The following is a 16,259-nucleotide window of genomic DNA, read 5'->3' on the forward strand; positions in this document are numbered from 1 at the left end:
CTTAGGAAGCCCTTGATATAAATCTACATTGAGTGAAAGCCTGTGTTTTTCTGGGGGACAATTATTTCCCTTTTATGTTTGAATCTGTTTATTTAGCAGCAGCATATGCCCAAGATGAATGAGTTATCTGTTCTGATACAGAACTTGGGGTTACAAAAAATCTTAGATTGTAGGAGGACCTGTTGGCATTGTTTATGTCCAAATACCCTTTCTCAAAAAGAATATTTTTACAAATTGTAGAGAGATTTTAATCAGAGTTCTAGGATTTTTTTTTGTTTCGTTTTTTCTTTTTTTTTTCAGTGCCAGTACCTTTGCTGATTGCTTTGTTCTAAATGTGCAGCATAATATTTGAGAAGAGAATTGGATCTTAGTCATATACAAATACAAGTGTAAATAATTATGGCCATGCTGAAAAAGGTTTGGGAATGATAATAAGTTAACTTGAGTAATTGATTTGGACCATACTCGTTGGAGATAGTCCAGGAAGACATTTACTGTAAATGGTACATTAGATATACTCATCTGGTTAATTGAATTTGATTTCTATGAATTACCAAATCATTCAAGCACATTGTTTATTTGTATTATTAGATACGCATTTAGATCATATGGGTATTATATGGCTTTAGTCACTGTTATTATTTTATTAGTTCCTGTTTTCCTTCTTTATGTCAACTATAAGCCATAAACTCACTATTTATATATGTGCCTTTCTTTCAAGTGACCAGGACTGCTGATATCCACAATAATTGATTCTAAAGAAAATGTAGGGGTGGGTATTTTGTTTGCAAAAACTTTCCCAGTTGGATTCAATGCTCATCTCCCTGTCTCTTACCTTGTAGGAAACCACAGATGTAATGTATGGTATTAATATCTGTACCAATGACTCTTATAGGTGGAACAATCCAAGGTTTTAATCAAAGAAGGTGGTGTTCAGTTGCTGCTCACAATAGTTGATACCCCGGGATTTGGAGATGCAGTGGATAATAGTAATTGGTAAGAAGGGTTGTCATCACTGCTTTACATTGCATTTGGGGTATTGGTCGTTAGACTTTTTCTGCTTAAGATTTTTAAACTTTTCATTTTAGCAAAAGTCACTGAACTTTTAAGTGATATGATTTGAGATTTTATTTTATTTTATTTTATTTTATTAATTTAAAAAATTTTTTTATTTATGATAGGCACACAGTGAGAGAGAGAGGCAGAGACATAGGCAGAGGGAGAAGCAGGCTCCATGCACTGGGAGCCCGACATGGGATTTGATCCCGGGTCCCCAGGATCGTGCCCTGGGCCAAAGGCAGGCGCCAAACCTCTGCACCACCCAGGGATCCCTGATTTGAGTTTTTATACCAGTTTTGCCACTTATTTGACAATGTTGTTGAACTTTTCTGAACTGAGTTCCTTTTCCATAAAATGGAGATATTACTACTATTACAGAATTATTTTGAAGACAAATTCTTTTTTTTTTTTTAAGACAAATTCTAAAACAACACAGATATAAGAATTCTCATAAGGAAGTTAAAACTTTTCATTTTCTACTATAATTTTCTCCACTTATTGTGTATATTATCTTCTACCACATCCTGATTTAAGCCTAATTTTGAATATTCAGTTTTTTTGTAAGTCATAAAATTTAAGAAAACAGCCATGACATCCTATTTGGAAATAATACCTTAGTATCTTATAAAAAATATTTAAGTTTATCTTAGTGTCTTATAAAAAATATTTAAATTTTCTTTTCACATTATTTTTGAAGTACATTTCTGTGTCAGCTTTTAAAAGAGCTAAGTAAGTTCATTGTGAGGTTTTTTGTATTTAATCGTTTTATTTGAAATATAAAACTATACTTATCAATGCAAATAATATGATAATTTGGTTGTACTTTGACTCTATAGGATTTTCTTTCATTTGGAAAATTTAGAAATAATTGAGATTTATTCAGTGTAACTAATGCTTAAATCATTATATATAGAATAATTTGAGTTCTCTTCCACTGGTTTGATTAGTTTTACCTATTTAAAAATACTAATTACTCCACTTTAATAGTCATCAGTTGTACATTCATATGTAGAATTGCAACTTAATTATTTTATTTATCTGCTTTCTATAGCTGGCAGCCTGTTATTGACTACATTGATAGTAAATTTGAGGACTACCTAAATGCAGAATCTCGAGTGAACAGACGTCAGATGCCTGATAACAGGGTGCAGTGTTGTTTATACTTCATTGCTCCTTCAGGACATGGGTCAGTACCTTGATACTTCTGATAACCTGCTGTTGCTTATTATTACTGAACTTTGAGTGCATATTTTAGTAATCCATATATATCTTTGTGGAGTACATTTAACTACACCAGTTATAAAATTCCAAATTCTATATAAAATGGCTTATAACAAACACTGTTTAGGTCCGAGGTAAGCTAACTGTAATTTTACTTTAGTTCACACATAAGGCTTTTTACCTGCTTCATTGTAAGGAACAGTGTTTCCAATCATGGTTTAATGTCTCAAGTGTGTCTAGTTTTAGCTTCCTTTTGACCTCTCTGCCACAAATTGAACTACCAAATAAGGAGAAACAGCTGTAACAATTAGCTTAGACATATTCTAAGAAACTCTAAAGATGTTTTTACTATGGATCTAATGGAAAAGGTTACCAAAAAAGTTAAGTACCTAAGTTCTTAAGTACCTATGTGCAATATCTTTCTTTACTATTTCTTTGGCTCTTTTTTTACCTTAGTTACCACAGTCATTTAAGTTTCATATCATCCATACTAATCTTTACTTATTAGGAGTTCAGATGTAAGTATCTAGACATTCATCTGATTTTGTATGGCTTATTCCCTTTTTTTTTTTTTTTTATTGTTTGTACTTCCTCTGTCATTTGAGTAGGTATGTGTCACTGTCACCTGCAAATGTATTTTCTCTTCTTCAGTCTTTCTTTGGGTAGATGACTCCACATAGCTAAGCCACTTGATGATTAGAGCCACTATCTACTCAAAGGAATTGGAATATTATATAGCATCAGACTTAAATACCATTACACCATCTCACACCCAGATTACAGTAGTCTAAACCAGTTCCTTCATAACAGTACCTTTCTCTTTTATTTTCTGTTTCTTTTTCTACCATTTTCTTAGATAGGCTAATGCCTATCGTTATCGTTACTGTGGTTGAGCAAAAAGTCTTCATTTTAGTTTACCATTTTTGCACTGTCAGATTATAGTGGGGAAGATGTTTCTTTTATTTGTAGTAGTCTTCTATAGTGTTCTTAAAAGTTTATATATTTTTAATGTGCAAAATTGACTCCTCTACTTAAAAGGCTCAAAAAAAGTAATCTCAAATACACAACACACTATATAGCCTATTATGAATACCTGCTGGCTTCTTCCTGAATTTATGTGTTGTTGTTTCTTTGTTTTGTTTTGTTTTGTTTTGTTTTAAATCATTCTGAGTTAACTTATTAAGGCTTTTTCCTGAAAGCCAACAGAATAAAATCTTAATCTGCACTTTAGTCAATAGAAATTTGTCAGTTTATGTCGAGTTTTATTATTTTAGATCTTTTGGACTCTCTCCAAGATTTAGTAATTCTCATGAAATCACATTCTTTCTATCCCTGGGGGAAAGTATATTTCTTAAAATTGCATGGGAAATAAGATTAAAAAACATTAAAAAATTATTCAAATGATGTGTAGTTGCTTTGGGGGCATTTCTTATTTGTCACGAGGAATAGGAGTTCAAAATTTTTATTTTCTAGGTATAAAAATGTGCTTTTGAATAGTTTCTCAGAGAATCTTAACTACTTTTAGGCATGGAACAAAGTTTTGCCCATTGATGTGTTACTGTGGATTAAGTGAAAGAATAAAACACTGAATTTTTTATAGAGTTCCTGATTTCCTTTCCTGCAAACTGAAATTCTAGGCAAATAGATGAATCAGGGCCTTTTTATCTTTTCTGTGTAGTCCCTAGATTCCCTTTTTTTGAGGGGTTCTGTTTTGGAGTAATTATAAATTGGCCCAACATTGTATTTTCAATGTCCCTTACCTCACCCCCAGCTCATGTCATCGCTAAACAAAGGACTGATTTGTGACTTCAAGAATTGTTGCTTCATTTTCTGTTCAGTGATTGGTAATAGCTATTAAAATTAAAAACTCACTTGGAACTTAAATTTTAAAATGGTATTTTTACCCTTTTAAATATTGATTGACATTTAAAAATATCACTGTCATTCAGTGAGTTATATATAGGTTTTTCCTTTTAGAAATACATGTATGTGTATATATTATAAATATTTGTCATTTGCCCTATAGTCATTTTATTTTGCTGTAGGCTTTGAGGTTAAATAGTCTTTTCCCTCTAATGTGGGTTTATCTTCTAGAAATTCTATAAAGAATTTTCCATTGTTTAAAAACAACATTTAAAAACTAAATTTCTTGAAAAAGATGACCTGAAATAAAACTAAATGGACAAAGGAAAAATTTCAACCAGAATGTAATCTACATGTGAACTAAATGTTTTCTGCTGTTGACATTTTGTAAGCTTCTGAAATTTATATTCTAATTTAAAAGGGCAGAAGGGTTTTATCAGGGCTTTTACAAAGGTTTTACCTGTTTTTTCTAAAGTTTAATTTTAAACTGATTTAAATGTTCTTTGGCCTTGTGTTATATTTAAGAAGTTGACTTTACCAATTTCCTTGTCATGGTTGTTTTTAGTGTCTTTCCCTTGAAAAGTTGAGATAATAAATATTCAGCAAGTGCTGTTTTACTTTTAAGTGTAAAACTTTGTCTAACTTGGGTTTTTATTTTAATATATTAAATGCTTTTAAAATGTATTAAAATTGTAGATCAACTGAATTCTGTTACTGGTTTAATGACATGGTATTCGTGATAAATTTGTCATGAGGATAATCTGGAAAGTGAACCATAAAAATGTACAAATCTGAGATTGGGCCATGGCTGTTATATTTAGTGTTGTATGTAATGACTGATGAAAAAAGCAAAACTTAAATTTTTTTCAAAGTTGAGTATGTTTTTTCAGTTAGCACTTGTGAAGTAAGGATGCTATTTACAGATAATAGTGTTATTCTAGCAACAATCTCTTTTCTGTAGTGTTCCCTATTTTCTGAATGTCAATATTACATTTCAATGGATTCAGGATAAGGAGAATTAGAATAGGATGTAGATGTCTTTTCCACACCTGCCTTCCTACTCCATATCCCTGATTTTCTGTCAGTCAGTGTCACTATAACTAAGAGGTATAGTATTATTTATTATTTGTTAGTCGAAAGTATTACCCCTTTAGTCTCTGGGCCCTTGACCTCCCAACCACTTACATACACACACACGTGTGTGTGTATATATATATGTTTAACTATAGTACTCTAAGAGAGCTCTAACAAGGGCTTTCTCTTTATTTTATAATACTAGTAAAATTCATAATGAGACTAGATCTTTATTCCATTTTTCTCATGATTTGTAAGTTAAGGAATATCAATTGAGAATGTTATTTCTATGTAAAATATTCCCATCATCTTCATTTACTTTTGTGGAATATTAATTTTTAGCAGTTCGGTGCCTGCCTTTGGCCCAGGGCATGATCCTAGGGTCCTGGGATCGAGTCCCACATCAGGCTTCCTGCATGGAGCCTGCTTCTCCCTCTGCCTGTGTCTCTTCCTCTCCCTCTCTATCTGTGTCTCTCATTAATAAATAAATAGAAGAAATCTTTAAAAAAAAAAAGTATGGTGCTTTCAAGGCATCATGAGAAGTTCAAAAAGACTGATCCATTACAATCGAGATGGCAGAAGAAGCTAAGGGATGCTATAGACGACAGCCAGAAAGGCTATGTCTTCACAGGCCTTATCGGCCATACTAGCCAAGAATCAGTAAGGTTTTCAGTTAGAGAAATGACTCATTCAAACTTGAATTTTAGAGAGACGTTTCTGACTATTGTGTGCATAGTTTGGAGGTAAACGAATTCTAGTAATTGTCCATACCAAAGGTCCTAGTGGCCTGAACCAAAGTAATATATTTATTTGTTCAGCAGATCTTGGGAAATCTTGGGGAGTGAGAATTAGAGGAAAGAGGAACCTTGGATTTCAGCCTTAAGTAATTGAATGGATTGTAGTACCATCCTCAAAAATACCACAGAAGAGAAGGGAAGACTTGGGGGTTCAGATGAGCTTTTGATTTTTGAGAAGCTAAAATGGAATATCCAAGTAGTATTTCCACCGGGTGAACACAGTCTGGAATGTAAGAATGAGATCTGGGCTGGATGCGACGATTTGAACCTTTAGAGGATGATAGAAGTCACTATGGTTGAAGATAAACATACCGAATGTAAAGAGAGAAGAGGGCCTAGTAGAGGACTCAGGAATGTAACTTTTAAGGGACTAGCTTACAGAGATCTTAAGAAGTACCCTAAGGGAACAGCTTATGAGAGTAATGTCAAATGCTGCTTAATGGGTAAATTTAAAAAGTAATGATAAACAACACACTATTTTTATATATTGTATTAGCAGCACGGCAGTATTTGATGACCTTCTTAAAAGTGTAACAGCAGAATGAAGGCAGCAGCAGCAGTCAGATTGTAATGGGTAAAAGGGATGGTGAGGAAGATTCTCTTTTGAGCCTTTTATCTGAGACATAAAGTTGGCAGCAAGAATGGAATGTGGGGTTCAAAGAGGACTATCATTTTATTTAAAAACAGATTTCCAAATTTTGAGTAGTAGGTATAGAGGCTATTCTAGGAAAGCCTATTAGGAGCTTTTCTGGTTTTTCTAATTCTTCTTTAGGGCCAAAACCCTATGACCAGGGTGTTCAAGGGCAAGAGTCAAAGCCTTCTTAGCCACTCCACTGCTTATTGAGGTCCTGTTCTACCTAACTGTTGCTGGCCCAATAAATCTTCAGAGAGTATTCCTAATAAGTAAGTAAAGTAGTTCCAGTATCTTTAATTTAGCACTGGGGATATAAGTGATATATTCTCCCAAATTGATCAATTCAGTCATATTAAATGTTGTGTATTTCAGACTTAAACCATTGGATATTGAGTTTATGAAGCGTTTGCATGAAAAAGTGAATATCATTCCACTTATTGCCAAAGCAGACACACTCACTCCAGAGGAGTGCCAACAGTTTAAAAAACAGGTGAGCAAAAGGAGCTTGAACTCAGGTTTCTTATACCACTTGTGTATTTTGCAGTTTTTTCAGTTTACTGTGTTACAATGTATTTCTCTTGCTACTTTACTGTGTGGTCATTTATACTGTATTAAAAATAACTCTTGGAAAAAAAAACCCTTGAAAATCATCTGCTTTAGTTTTCTCAGAGCTCTTATCCATTACCATTATCATAGTACCCTTATCCTTTGTCAGTTTAAAATAAGACTCTTTTAGAAGTTTCTGTTAACAGCGTCCACCACTACTCCTCTCCACAATGTTTAGAATTGTTTTTTTAGACTGAATTCCCAGGAAGAGGATTACTTTTTAAAAGTGTAGGATTATTTTATAGTTTTTTTTCCCCCACTTTGTCATGGTACTTTTCCAATAAAACAGATTTTTTGGTAATGGGTATATTTTTTCAATGCCTTGCCAACATTGTCATTTTATTTTTAAAACTTCTTTTTTTGGAATTAAGTGACGCTTAATTATTTCCTTAACTTTTTCATTTTCCAGAAAGACTGAATACTTTTTTAAAACGGGTTTACTTTTTCCTTATTGTGTTTGGTTTGTTATGTATAATATTTTATGAAATGTATGTAGCATGAATTTCTGGAACTATACTTCTATACCAATAGCCTATTTTTAATTTTAAGCCAATGTTATATTTTTTAAACAGCAGCTATTTAAGTAGACTCCATACCCAGCATGGAGCCCAATGCGGGGCTTGAATTCATGATCCTGACATTAAGAGACCAATGAGCAACTGAGCCACCCAGGTGCTCTGTACTGTAGATTCTTTGTATAATACTTAAAAATAAATCTTAGAGTTAGTCATTATCTCTTACTGTCTTTGTAGTCCCCTTTGTAACAAGATACTTTGTTTTTTCATTCTTTTCATCATGAATTTTAGAATACCTTGAAACCTACTACAAAAACAGAAATATGGGGGGTGAGGGCTGGGGGAGGTTTAGTTGGTTAAGTGGCCAATTCTTGATTTTGGCTCAGGTCATGATCTTATGGTCCTGGGATTGAGCCTCACATCGGGCTCTGTGCTTGGCAAGGAGTCTGCTTGAAGATTCCCTCACCCTTGCCCTCTGCTCAGTTGTGTGTGTGCACTCTCTCTTAAATAAATAAATCTAAAACAAAAAACAAAAAACAAAAAAACAAACCCAAAATCTGTTGAGATTTGCTTTCAAATTGTGCTAAATCTGTATATTTTGGAAATATTTTAGCACATTTTTTACTGTATTATTTCTACTAGGAGAATATGTTTATTCACTCTCATTTTTATTTTGTAATGTGCTTTTTTCTAAGTTCAAATACCAATTGTTCTCCGAATCAATTACTTCAGGTAATGAGATGGGAGAGCGTTTGTTCTAAGTACTGCTATGTATAATCTTTAAGACCCAGACAAAAATGTGTTTTCTTTATCTTTTTATAAAAAATAGCCAAAACCTATACCAACATAACTCCCCTTCTGTCTTGGTTTGTGTGTACCTTGATATGGAATTGTACTAAGAACTTAGAGATCAAAAAGATGAGTAATTAGTATTTCTACTTTCAAATTGGTCATATTGTAGTGATTGTACAATATTTTTTTATATGCTTAAAAAGTTGTTCTTAATTATGTGGGATGCCTATCAAAATCATCTGGAGAACTTTTAGAATGAGTTGCTGGGGGCACATGGGTTGGCTCAGTTGGTTGAGCACCCAACTCTTGATTTCGGCTCAGGCCATGATCACAGGGTTATGAGATGGAGTTCTGCATTGGGCTCTCCCTGGGCTTGGAGCATCCTTAAGGTACTCCCCCACCCCCACCCCTATTTACTTGTTAGCTCACTCTGTGAAAAAAAATTAAAAAAAGAAGAGAGAAAGTGACTTTGGTCTGTATCCTTACCAATTGGTTTTATAGGTTATGGTGGGGCTTTTGAACCACTGCTCTTAGAGCAGCCACTAGTGTTCCTTTTTTTTCCTTCTAGTCATGTATTTGACACTTCATCATTTATTCTCATGTTTTTCTCTATATAGATACATATCCCAATTGTAAAAAATGTGTGGTCCTGTTTTTCTCTGTGGAAGTGTTAGCCCTACCTACTATAGTAACAATGTAGCACATTTTGCTTAGCGACCCCTTTATGCTGCTGAACCCCTACAGTGATGGTTGTGTTAAAGTGCCAGTATAGGCAAGGACTTAGTCTAGCTGTATTGGCCATTGGTTTCTTGTGAGTTTGAATAGGGTAGGTAGTTGAACATTATACACAAATGTATATGCAAGGACATTTTCTAATCAAAGTACAAATTTTTCTCCTGGAACCAGTGTGCTGTACTTAGTCAAATTTTATTAAAATTTAGGTGAGTTGAAGTTATGTTGATTCAGCTGAATAAAACAGTTGGTGAGAGTTATAGGTAGAGAAAGAACCTCAGTCATTGTAAATAAATGATGTAAAACCATTATAGTAGAAATCAACTAGAGAAAGCCCTTTCTGTAATGTTGCATTCAATTTTACATCTCTTTTGGTATAATAACCATGTAAGTTTATTACTTCTGAAGTAATTGGATTTTTGGGAATGGTATTTATATATCAACTTTATACTTAAAAAAAAATCAGTGTAGTACTTTGCTTTTAGATTACAGTTTTGCATTACTCAAAAATAGTGAAGGAATTGGAGCTGAGGAATCAGGAATTTAAGAATATAACAAATAAATGTACTAATTATATATGGTGCTCTATTGCTAACATCCTCTTTCATTTTAGATAATGAAAGAAATCCAAGAACATAAAATTAAAATATATGAATTTCCAGAGACAGATGATGAAGAAGAAAATAAGCTTGTTAAAAAGATAAAGGTAAATTTATTCCCATACATATACTAAAATGTTCTAGGGCCTTAAAACCACTCAACTATCCACTGAAAAGGTAAAAAATATCAGTGTCCTTAAGTAGTTGGCTTACAAAATAGGGAGATATGGATTCAGCGTTGAATTCAACTTTGCTAACTATGTTGATTGGCTGTTAATATGTAACAAGACATTGTGTGGAATAGATGAATAGCATAATCTCAGTTGTGTATAATCTTTGTCTTCAATTTTCGTTTAACTGATTTTATGTCATTTTTTTTCCTCCTTAAAAAATAGGTAATGAGAAGGGAGAGGATTTGTTCCTAAGTACTGCTATGCATAGTCTGTGTTTAAGAGCCAGACAAAAATATATTTTCTTTTGTCTTTCTACAAAAAACAACCAAAACCTATGCCAGCGTAATTTTCTATATTTTTAATTTATGGTCATTTCCTAAGTACCCTGAACCTAAAGATGATGTATTCATTAATGGCCTTATCTAAGCAAATAATTATCTTGGAATAATGAAATGCATGTACCTGACCAATGAAGAATTTCTGCAGTTTTATAAAATGGTCATATATATATTTTATGTATATGACCATTTAATATATAAGATTTAATATACAAGATTTTTAATAATATAAGATATATTTAATATATAAGATTTTATATATTCTTAAATATTTCTGGAAGCTACAAGAATTTTGAAAGATTGTACTCTGAGTTAGTTGGATAAATACAAATCCAGTCCCCCAGATCTGGAGCCACAGATAGAGTTTAGCATGTATAATATTCCCTGCCTCCAGGGCTATTAGGATTGGTTTATGATCAGATAGGCAGGCTAGTCACAAGCCTCATTTTTTTCCTCTAACCGCTTTGTGTATTTTTTACCCTTTCTAATTTTTTCAATATGGGACAGCTTCTTTTGGGGATGATTTTTTAACAGATAATTTGATGAGTGGTGTATAAATACCTTAATTTTGTTAAGTTTTCAGAGAAACTATAATTTTATTTATTATTTACATTGGTGAGAATACCATGTAATGACAATGTTAATAATAAATAGTAGTCGAATGGCCTATAAAAGTAAATAAAGAAACTGTCATGGTAGTTTTTTTTTTTCTTAATGTGTTGAATAATGTGTTGAATTATTCTTGAATTTGTGAGGACTACAGAAATATATTTGAACAAGAATACTTTGTTTTGTAGGACCGTTTACCTCTTGCTGTGGTAGGTAGTAATACGATCATTGAAGTTAATGGCAAAAGGGTCAGAGGAAGGCAGTATCCTTGGGGTGTTGCTGAAGGTAAGGTTTTCCTCATTGAATGCCTTTCTATAAGATCTCACAAATGTGATAAAAATTTTGTATTTCGCATTGATATATTCTACATTTTCAGATAGTTCTGAATTCAATTTCATTTAGGTTCATTTGCTCATAAGTTCATTCTGATTTTTCAGACCTTGTGTTCTACCAAATCTGGAAAGTATGTGTTAAATCCTAATTGTAATACTTTCCACGTCACTTGTCAATACCCCACTCTCCCATCTCCGTTCTATCATTAAATCTACTCCTGTTTTCTTTGAAAACACACTTAGTGCAAGAGTTTTTTACCTGGGGCCCAAAGGTTTCTTCCAAGGGATGTGATAAATCTTCTGAAATTGAAAATAATTTCAGAGAAAAGGACTCTCATTTTTATCTGAGTCTCAGATGGGTTGAGGACCCTCAAAAATGAGAACAACTTCCGTTTTAAGCCAAATGAAAACATTCATAATATCCTTAAATTGGCATAGAAGTCATCTTTTTTTGGCATTGCATCTTTTGAGTAAACAAACAAACAAATTTTAAGTATTAAGAGATATTCTACTAATTTTGTAAGGAGTTTTAAATACCAGTAAAATTTAGTTTATAGCATTAAACCTCAGAAGTCTTCTTGGCAATAGACTTGTTTCCCCAAATTTGTATTTATGATATTGGTTTGACCTATTGTTTAATCTTCTGTTATGGCAACTTGGAATCAAGATTGAGTCATGATTGTGTTTTATCTACTTGTTGGTATTAGTTTGAAAAATTCTGTAATTTTTAGGATATTGTTCCAAGTTATTGTCCTTATCAACAGTTTTCCCTATTATTGAGAGACTGTACTTGTTCCTAGCTCTCGGTTATCCCGGTAACCTTCAGTTGCTGAGCTGAGGCTTTAGAACTTACACCTTCCTTGGAAATCTGTGCTGATGAAATTGCTGTTTCTGTAGTTTTAGTCCACCCTCACCAGAATGTTCTTACTAGCGGTACATTTTTTTTAAAAATAAAGAACTTTAAAGTTTTTGGCTCCTGTTTTTATTTTGGCTACCTTTAGGTGGTTTTTCTAAAGTGCTTCCCCTGCACACCAACACTAAACTTTTTAAAAAAATTTATTTTATTTTTTTAACACTAAACTTTTTTTTTTTTTTAAGATTTTATTTATTTATTCATAGACACAGAGAGAGAGGCAGAGACACAGGCAGAGGGAGAAGCAGGCTCCACGCAGTGAACCCGATGTGGGGCTCTATCCCAGGTCTCCAGGATCGCACCCCAGGCTGCAGGCGGTGCCAAACCGCTGTACCACCGGGGCTGCCCAACACTAAACTTTTAAGATACATTTTATTATGAAATAAATAGATGATCTTGCAAATGAATACATGATCTCCTCTTTCAAAATTTCAGAATTGTTTGTTTTTGTAGAGCTCACTTACTGGGTTTATATATTTTATCATTGAAGATTAAACTACAGCAAATAATATTACAGTACACTTGTCTGGCATGCCCTTAAATTAACTACTGTGTTACAGTGTTTAAACTGCAATGAAAAGTTGATCTAATGAAAAGTTAATGAAATTTTGCATATTCTCTCATTGTTACCCTCCAATATTCTGTGAAATTTTCTTTGAAAAGACTTGGCTTAGTAGAAATAATGTATGTTTGTGTTTTTTTTAATAGTTGAAAATGGTGAACATTGTGATTTTACAATTCTAAGAAATATGTTGATAAGGTAAGTTTGAGCAATGATGAAAATAAGTTTTTTTCTTTCTCAAAATATTTTTATTTTTTGCCTTCTATAAATATATCTAATTTAAATTGGTATTTTCATTCTAGCACTCAAGTACTGCTTGGAGACAACTTGGATTATTTTGCCAAGGTTTTAAAGTTGTTAGCAAAAATACAAAATAAGCTGTGTTGCTAGAGATGTATGGGAGAATGAATCTCTTTATTGTTAATACTAAAAGAGGAAATGAAGAGGCTTTTGCTCTTTCTTGTCAAAAACTTGGAAAAACTGGAAGGGAAGGGTAGGTTTTGAGTCAAAAGCTAGACTTTGAATGTTAAAAGGTGCACAGCTTTACCAAGCTGGTGACTAGGGTGTTTTTGGTACTGGAACATGATCTTCCTCCTATGCAAGAAAACGTTACTCCTAAATTGTTCCTTGTGCAGCTGATGAAAGAGAAGGTAAGCCTATGAGAGTGTAGGACATTGTGCTAATCCTAATTAGAGGACCAGTACTTGAATTGGAATAGAAACATCAAAGAGGAAACCAGAGACAATAGTGGGCAAGAAACAAAGGGCAAGGAAATGAACCTCAGTGTTTTCATGTTTAGATAAACTCCTTTCTCTATCCACCTCACACCCCTTCCCCACTTTGCTCCATCCCCATCTTGCTTGCTTCTCCAGGCCCTTACCACATATTCTCTTCAACTTCCAGTTTCCCAATACACAGGAATATCTTTATCTATGTGGAAGTATTAACATACATATTGATGATAATTGGAAGTTATTGAATAATAAGGTTATAAGTTATTGAACAATCAATAACTTGAACAATAAGGTTATTCTTATGAGTAAGGGGGAAATATAAGTGAGTCAAGCTGCTACCTCAAGAAGAACACTAAATATCAGAGTAAAATTTGAAATCAAAGAGATTGCTATTTAATAAAGGAGCTTTTAACCAGGGAATTTTGGTAGAAAGTAAGTGATAGGGTTGATTTCAGCAGTTAGGGTTGCCAGGCCTCACAGAGAAGAACAAATACATATGAGAGGGAGGTCATCTGTCTCCTTTAGAATATATAACATTTCTGGGATCCCTGGGTGGTGCGCGGTTTGGGCGCCTGCCTTTGGCCCAGGGCGCGATCCTGGAGACCCGGGATCGAATCCCACGTCGGGCTCCCGGTGCATGGAGCCTGCTTCTCCCTCTCCCTCTGCCTGTGTCTCTGCCTCTCTTTCTCTCTCTCTCTCTCTCTCTATGTGACTATCAAAAAAAAAAAAAGAATATATAACATTTCGTTTTCTATTATGAACTGTTCTCTTTCTCTTCCATTTTTAAGATGTGACTTCAAAAGAGCTAATAATAAATATAATTGTGTATGACAGTGTATATGTAGGGAATGTTTCATAAATATTGTCAGTGCATTCTCTGATTTTATTCTTTTCCTTAATTTTAAATATCCTACGTAGTTTGCCCAATTCTTGACACAGTAATATTCTATAACTTTGTCGTGTGTATTTTTAAAATATGCTGTCAGTAATTGCCTGCATAGCTAAAATACTGAACGGTAAACTAGACTTTGAACATTTGGAGGTGCATAGCCTGGCAGCTGGTGAGTGGGACTCAGTAGTATAAAAGGATTACAAAGCAAATGGACCATTCCTGCAGGAAGATTGAACATAGGAAATCTATAAGAGAGTCATATATATATGAAAATATAAAAATTCTGAAGTTATACAATATAAAGCAGATGTGCCATAAAATGAATACCTAGATGTATTAAAGGAATTCATAGTAAGTGGTATATTTCATGGAGTTGGCCAGATAAGAAAGGATTTGTAGAAGTACATATTTTAATGTAGATTAGGATAAATATAGTTATTCACTGATGTTTGTGAGATTAGGAGTGGTCCTGTTTAATATTTTCATCAGTGAGTATGATAAAGACCTTGGTTTCAGCTCCTTGAGGTAGATGGTTATGTGATTTTACTTAAGGAAAAATTTAGTTGTTCAGTTTGCTGCAACGCATTTGTTTTTTGTTTTTCTTTCCTAAAGCATGAATGTTCACTTATGCTAGATGGTTTTACTTTGCTTCTTAACTCAGTTTTTCATTTACAATTTTTACATTTAAGTGTGTAAAACATCTTTAAAGAGTATTATAGCTTAAAAATGAAAAGCTTGGGGCGCCTGGCTGGCTCAGTTGGTTGGCTTCAGGTCATGATCCCTAGATCAAGCCCCATGTTGGGCCTCTGCTTAGTGGGGCACCTGCTTCTCCCTCTCCCCCCCCCATAAGCCATCCCCCCTCAGATAAATAAGTAAAATCTTAAAAAAAAAAAAAAAAGAAAAAGAAAAAGAAAAGGTTAAGAATATTTTATTACTTTTCCTTGTGAGTTTGGAGTAGAAGTAAGGAAGATATATATTTAATCTAGCTCATATCTTTAAAGGCACTTAGTAGATATTTAATAAATACTTACAGGAAGAAAATAGCAACACCAGTATTATAGACATCTATACATTCCAAGTAATTGAAATCTTGCAGACTAATGTTAGGAATATTGGTTACTTCTATGAAAGACCCAAGTTCAAAGAAGTGTCATTTTGTTCATTAAAAGAACTGGCTGTTGGAGACAAACCAAGGGAGACAATGGAAATGAAGAAAACTTGATATATAGCATTTTAAAGGTGTGATGATGGACAGTGCAGAAATCAAATAGAGAAAGAAAACAAAAGAATAGAAGAGAGGGCTCTAATATCAGCAGGGAGAAATGGAAAAGATGAATAATTTCCTGAGACTGGAGAAAACTCTACCACTAATTATTGATTTTAAGAGTGGAGGACTGAGTTGAATCTTAAAAAAAAAAAAAAAAAAAGTGAATATGTTTAAATAAGTGGAAATAGAGACTTTTATATCCTGGGGTGGGGTGGGGATCAGAAGTAGGTAATTGTAAAGGTTATTTTAGTGAAAGGGAAACATATTCCTTGTCAAAAATGTTAGATGGCATTAACAAAAATTGCTTAAACAATGAGAAAGTCTGTCTTATTTTTTATTTCATGCATCTTGTATTTCAACTATTAAGTACTATACCTCAGGTTCTGTAGTGATTTTTCAGCAGTTCAGTGATGAAATAATCTATATGTAAAATTATAAAACATTTTATATTGGCACAGTTATTTCTTTTTATTCTGTACTTAGAGAAACTGGTAATCTGGCAACAGTAATTTATTCCAGAAAATCAAGTGTATACCTTATCTCAGCT

At 33.3% G+C, this 16,259-nt stretch overlaps 1 protein-coding gene across 5 annotated transcripts in view; it reads left to right on the plus strand.

Moving 5' to 3' along the window:
* Window positions 1-16,259, plus strand: part of SEPTIN7 (septin 7) — a 117,975-nt gene that overhangs the window by 83,530 nt on the left and 18,186 nt on the right. For all 5 annotated transcript variants that reach the window (XM_038557330.1, XM_038557329.1, XM_038557328.1 and 2 more), the window contains 6 exons: window positions 896-996; window positions 2,111-2,245; window positions 7,021-7,138; window positions 9,907-9,999; window positions 11,201-11,297; window positions 12,966-13,017. In XM_038557330.1, the coding sequence (XP_038413258.1) occupies window positions 896-996; window positions 2,111-2,245; window positions 7,021-7,138; window positions 9,907-9,999; window positions 11,201-11,297; window positions 12,966-13,017 (596 nt within the window). The remainder of the gene's footprint in view (window positions 1-895; window positions 997-2,110; window positions 2,246-7,020; window positions 7,139-9,906; window positions 10,000-11,200; window positions 11,298-12,965; window positions 13,018-16,259) is intronic.

The sequence above is a fragment of the Canis lupus genome, chromosome 14 (assembly GCF_011100685.1).
Source record: "Canis lupus familiaris isolate Mischka breed German Shepherd chromosome 14, alternate assembly UU_Cfam_GSD_1.0, whole genome shotgun sequence".
Lineage (NCBI taxonomy): Eukaryota > Metazoa > Chordata > Mammalia > Carnivora > Canidae > Canis > Canis lupus.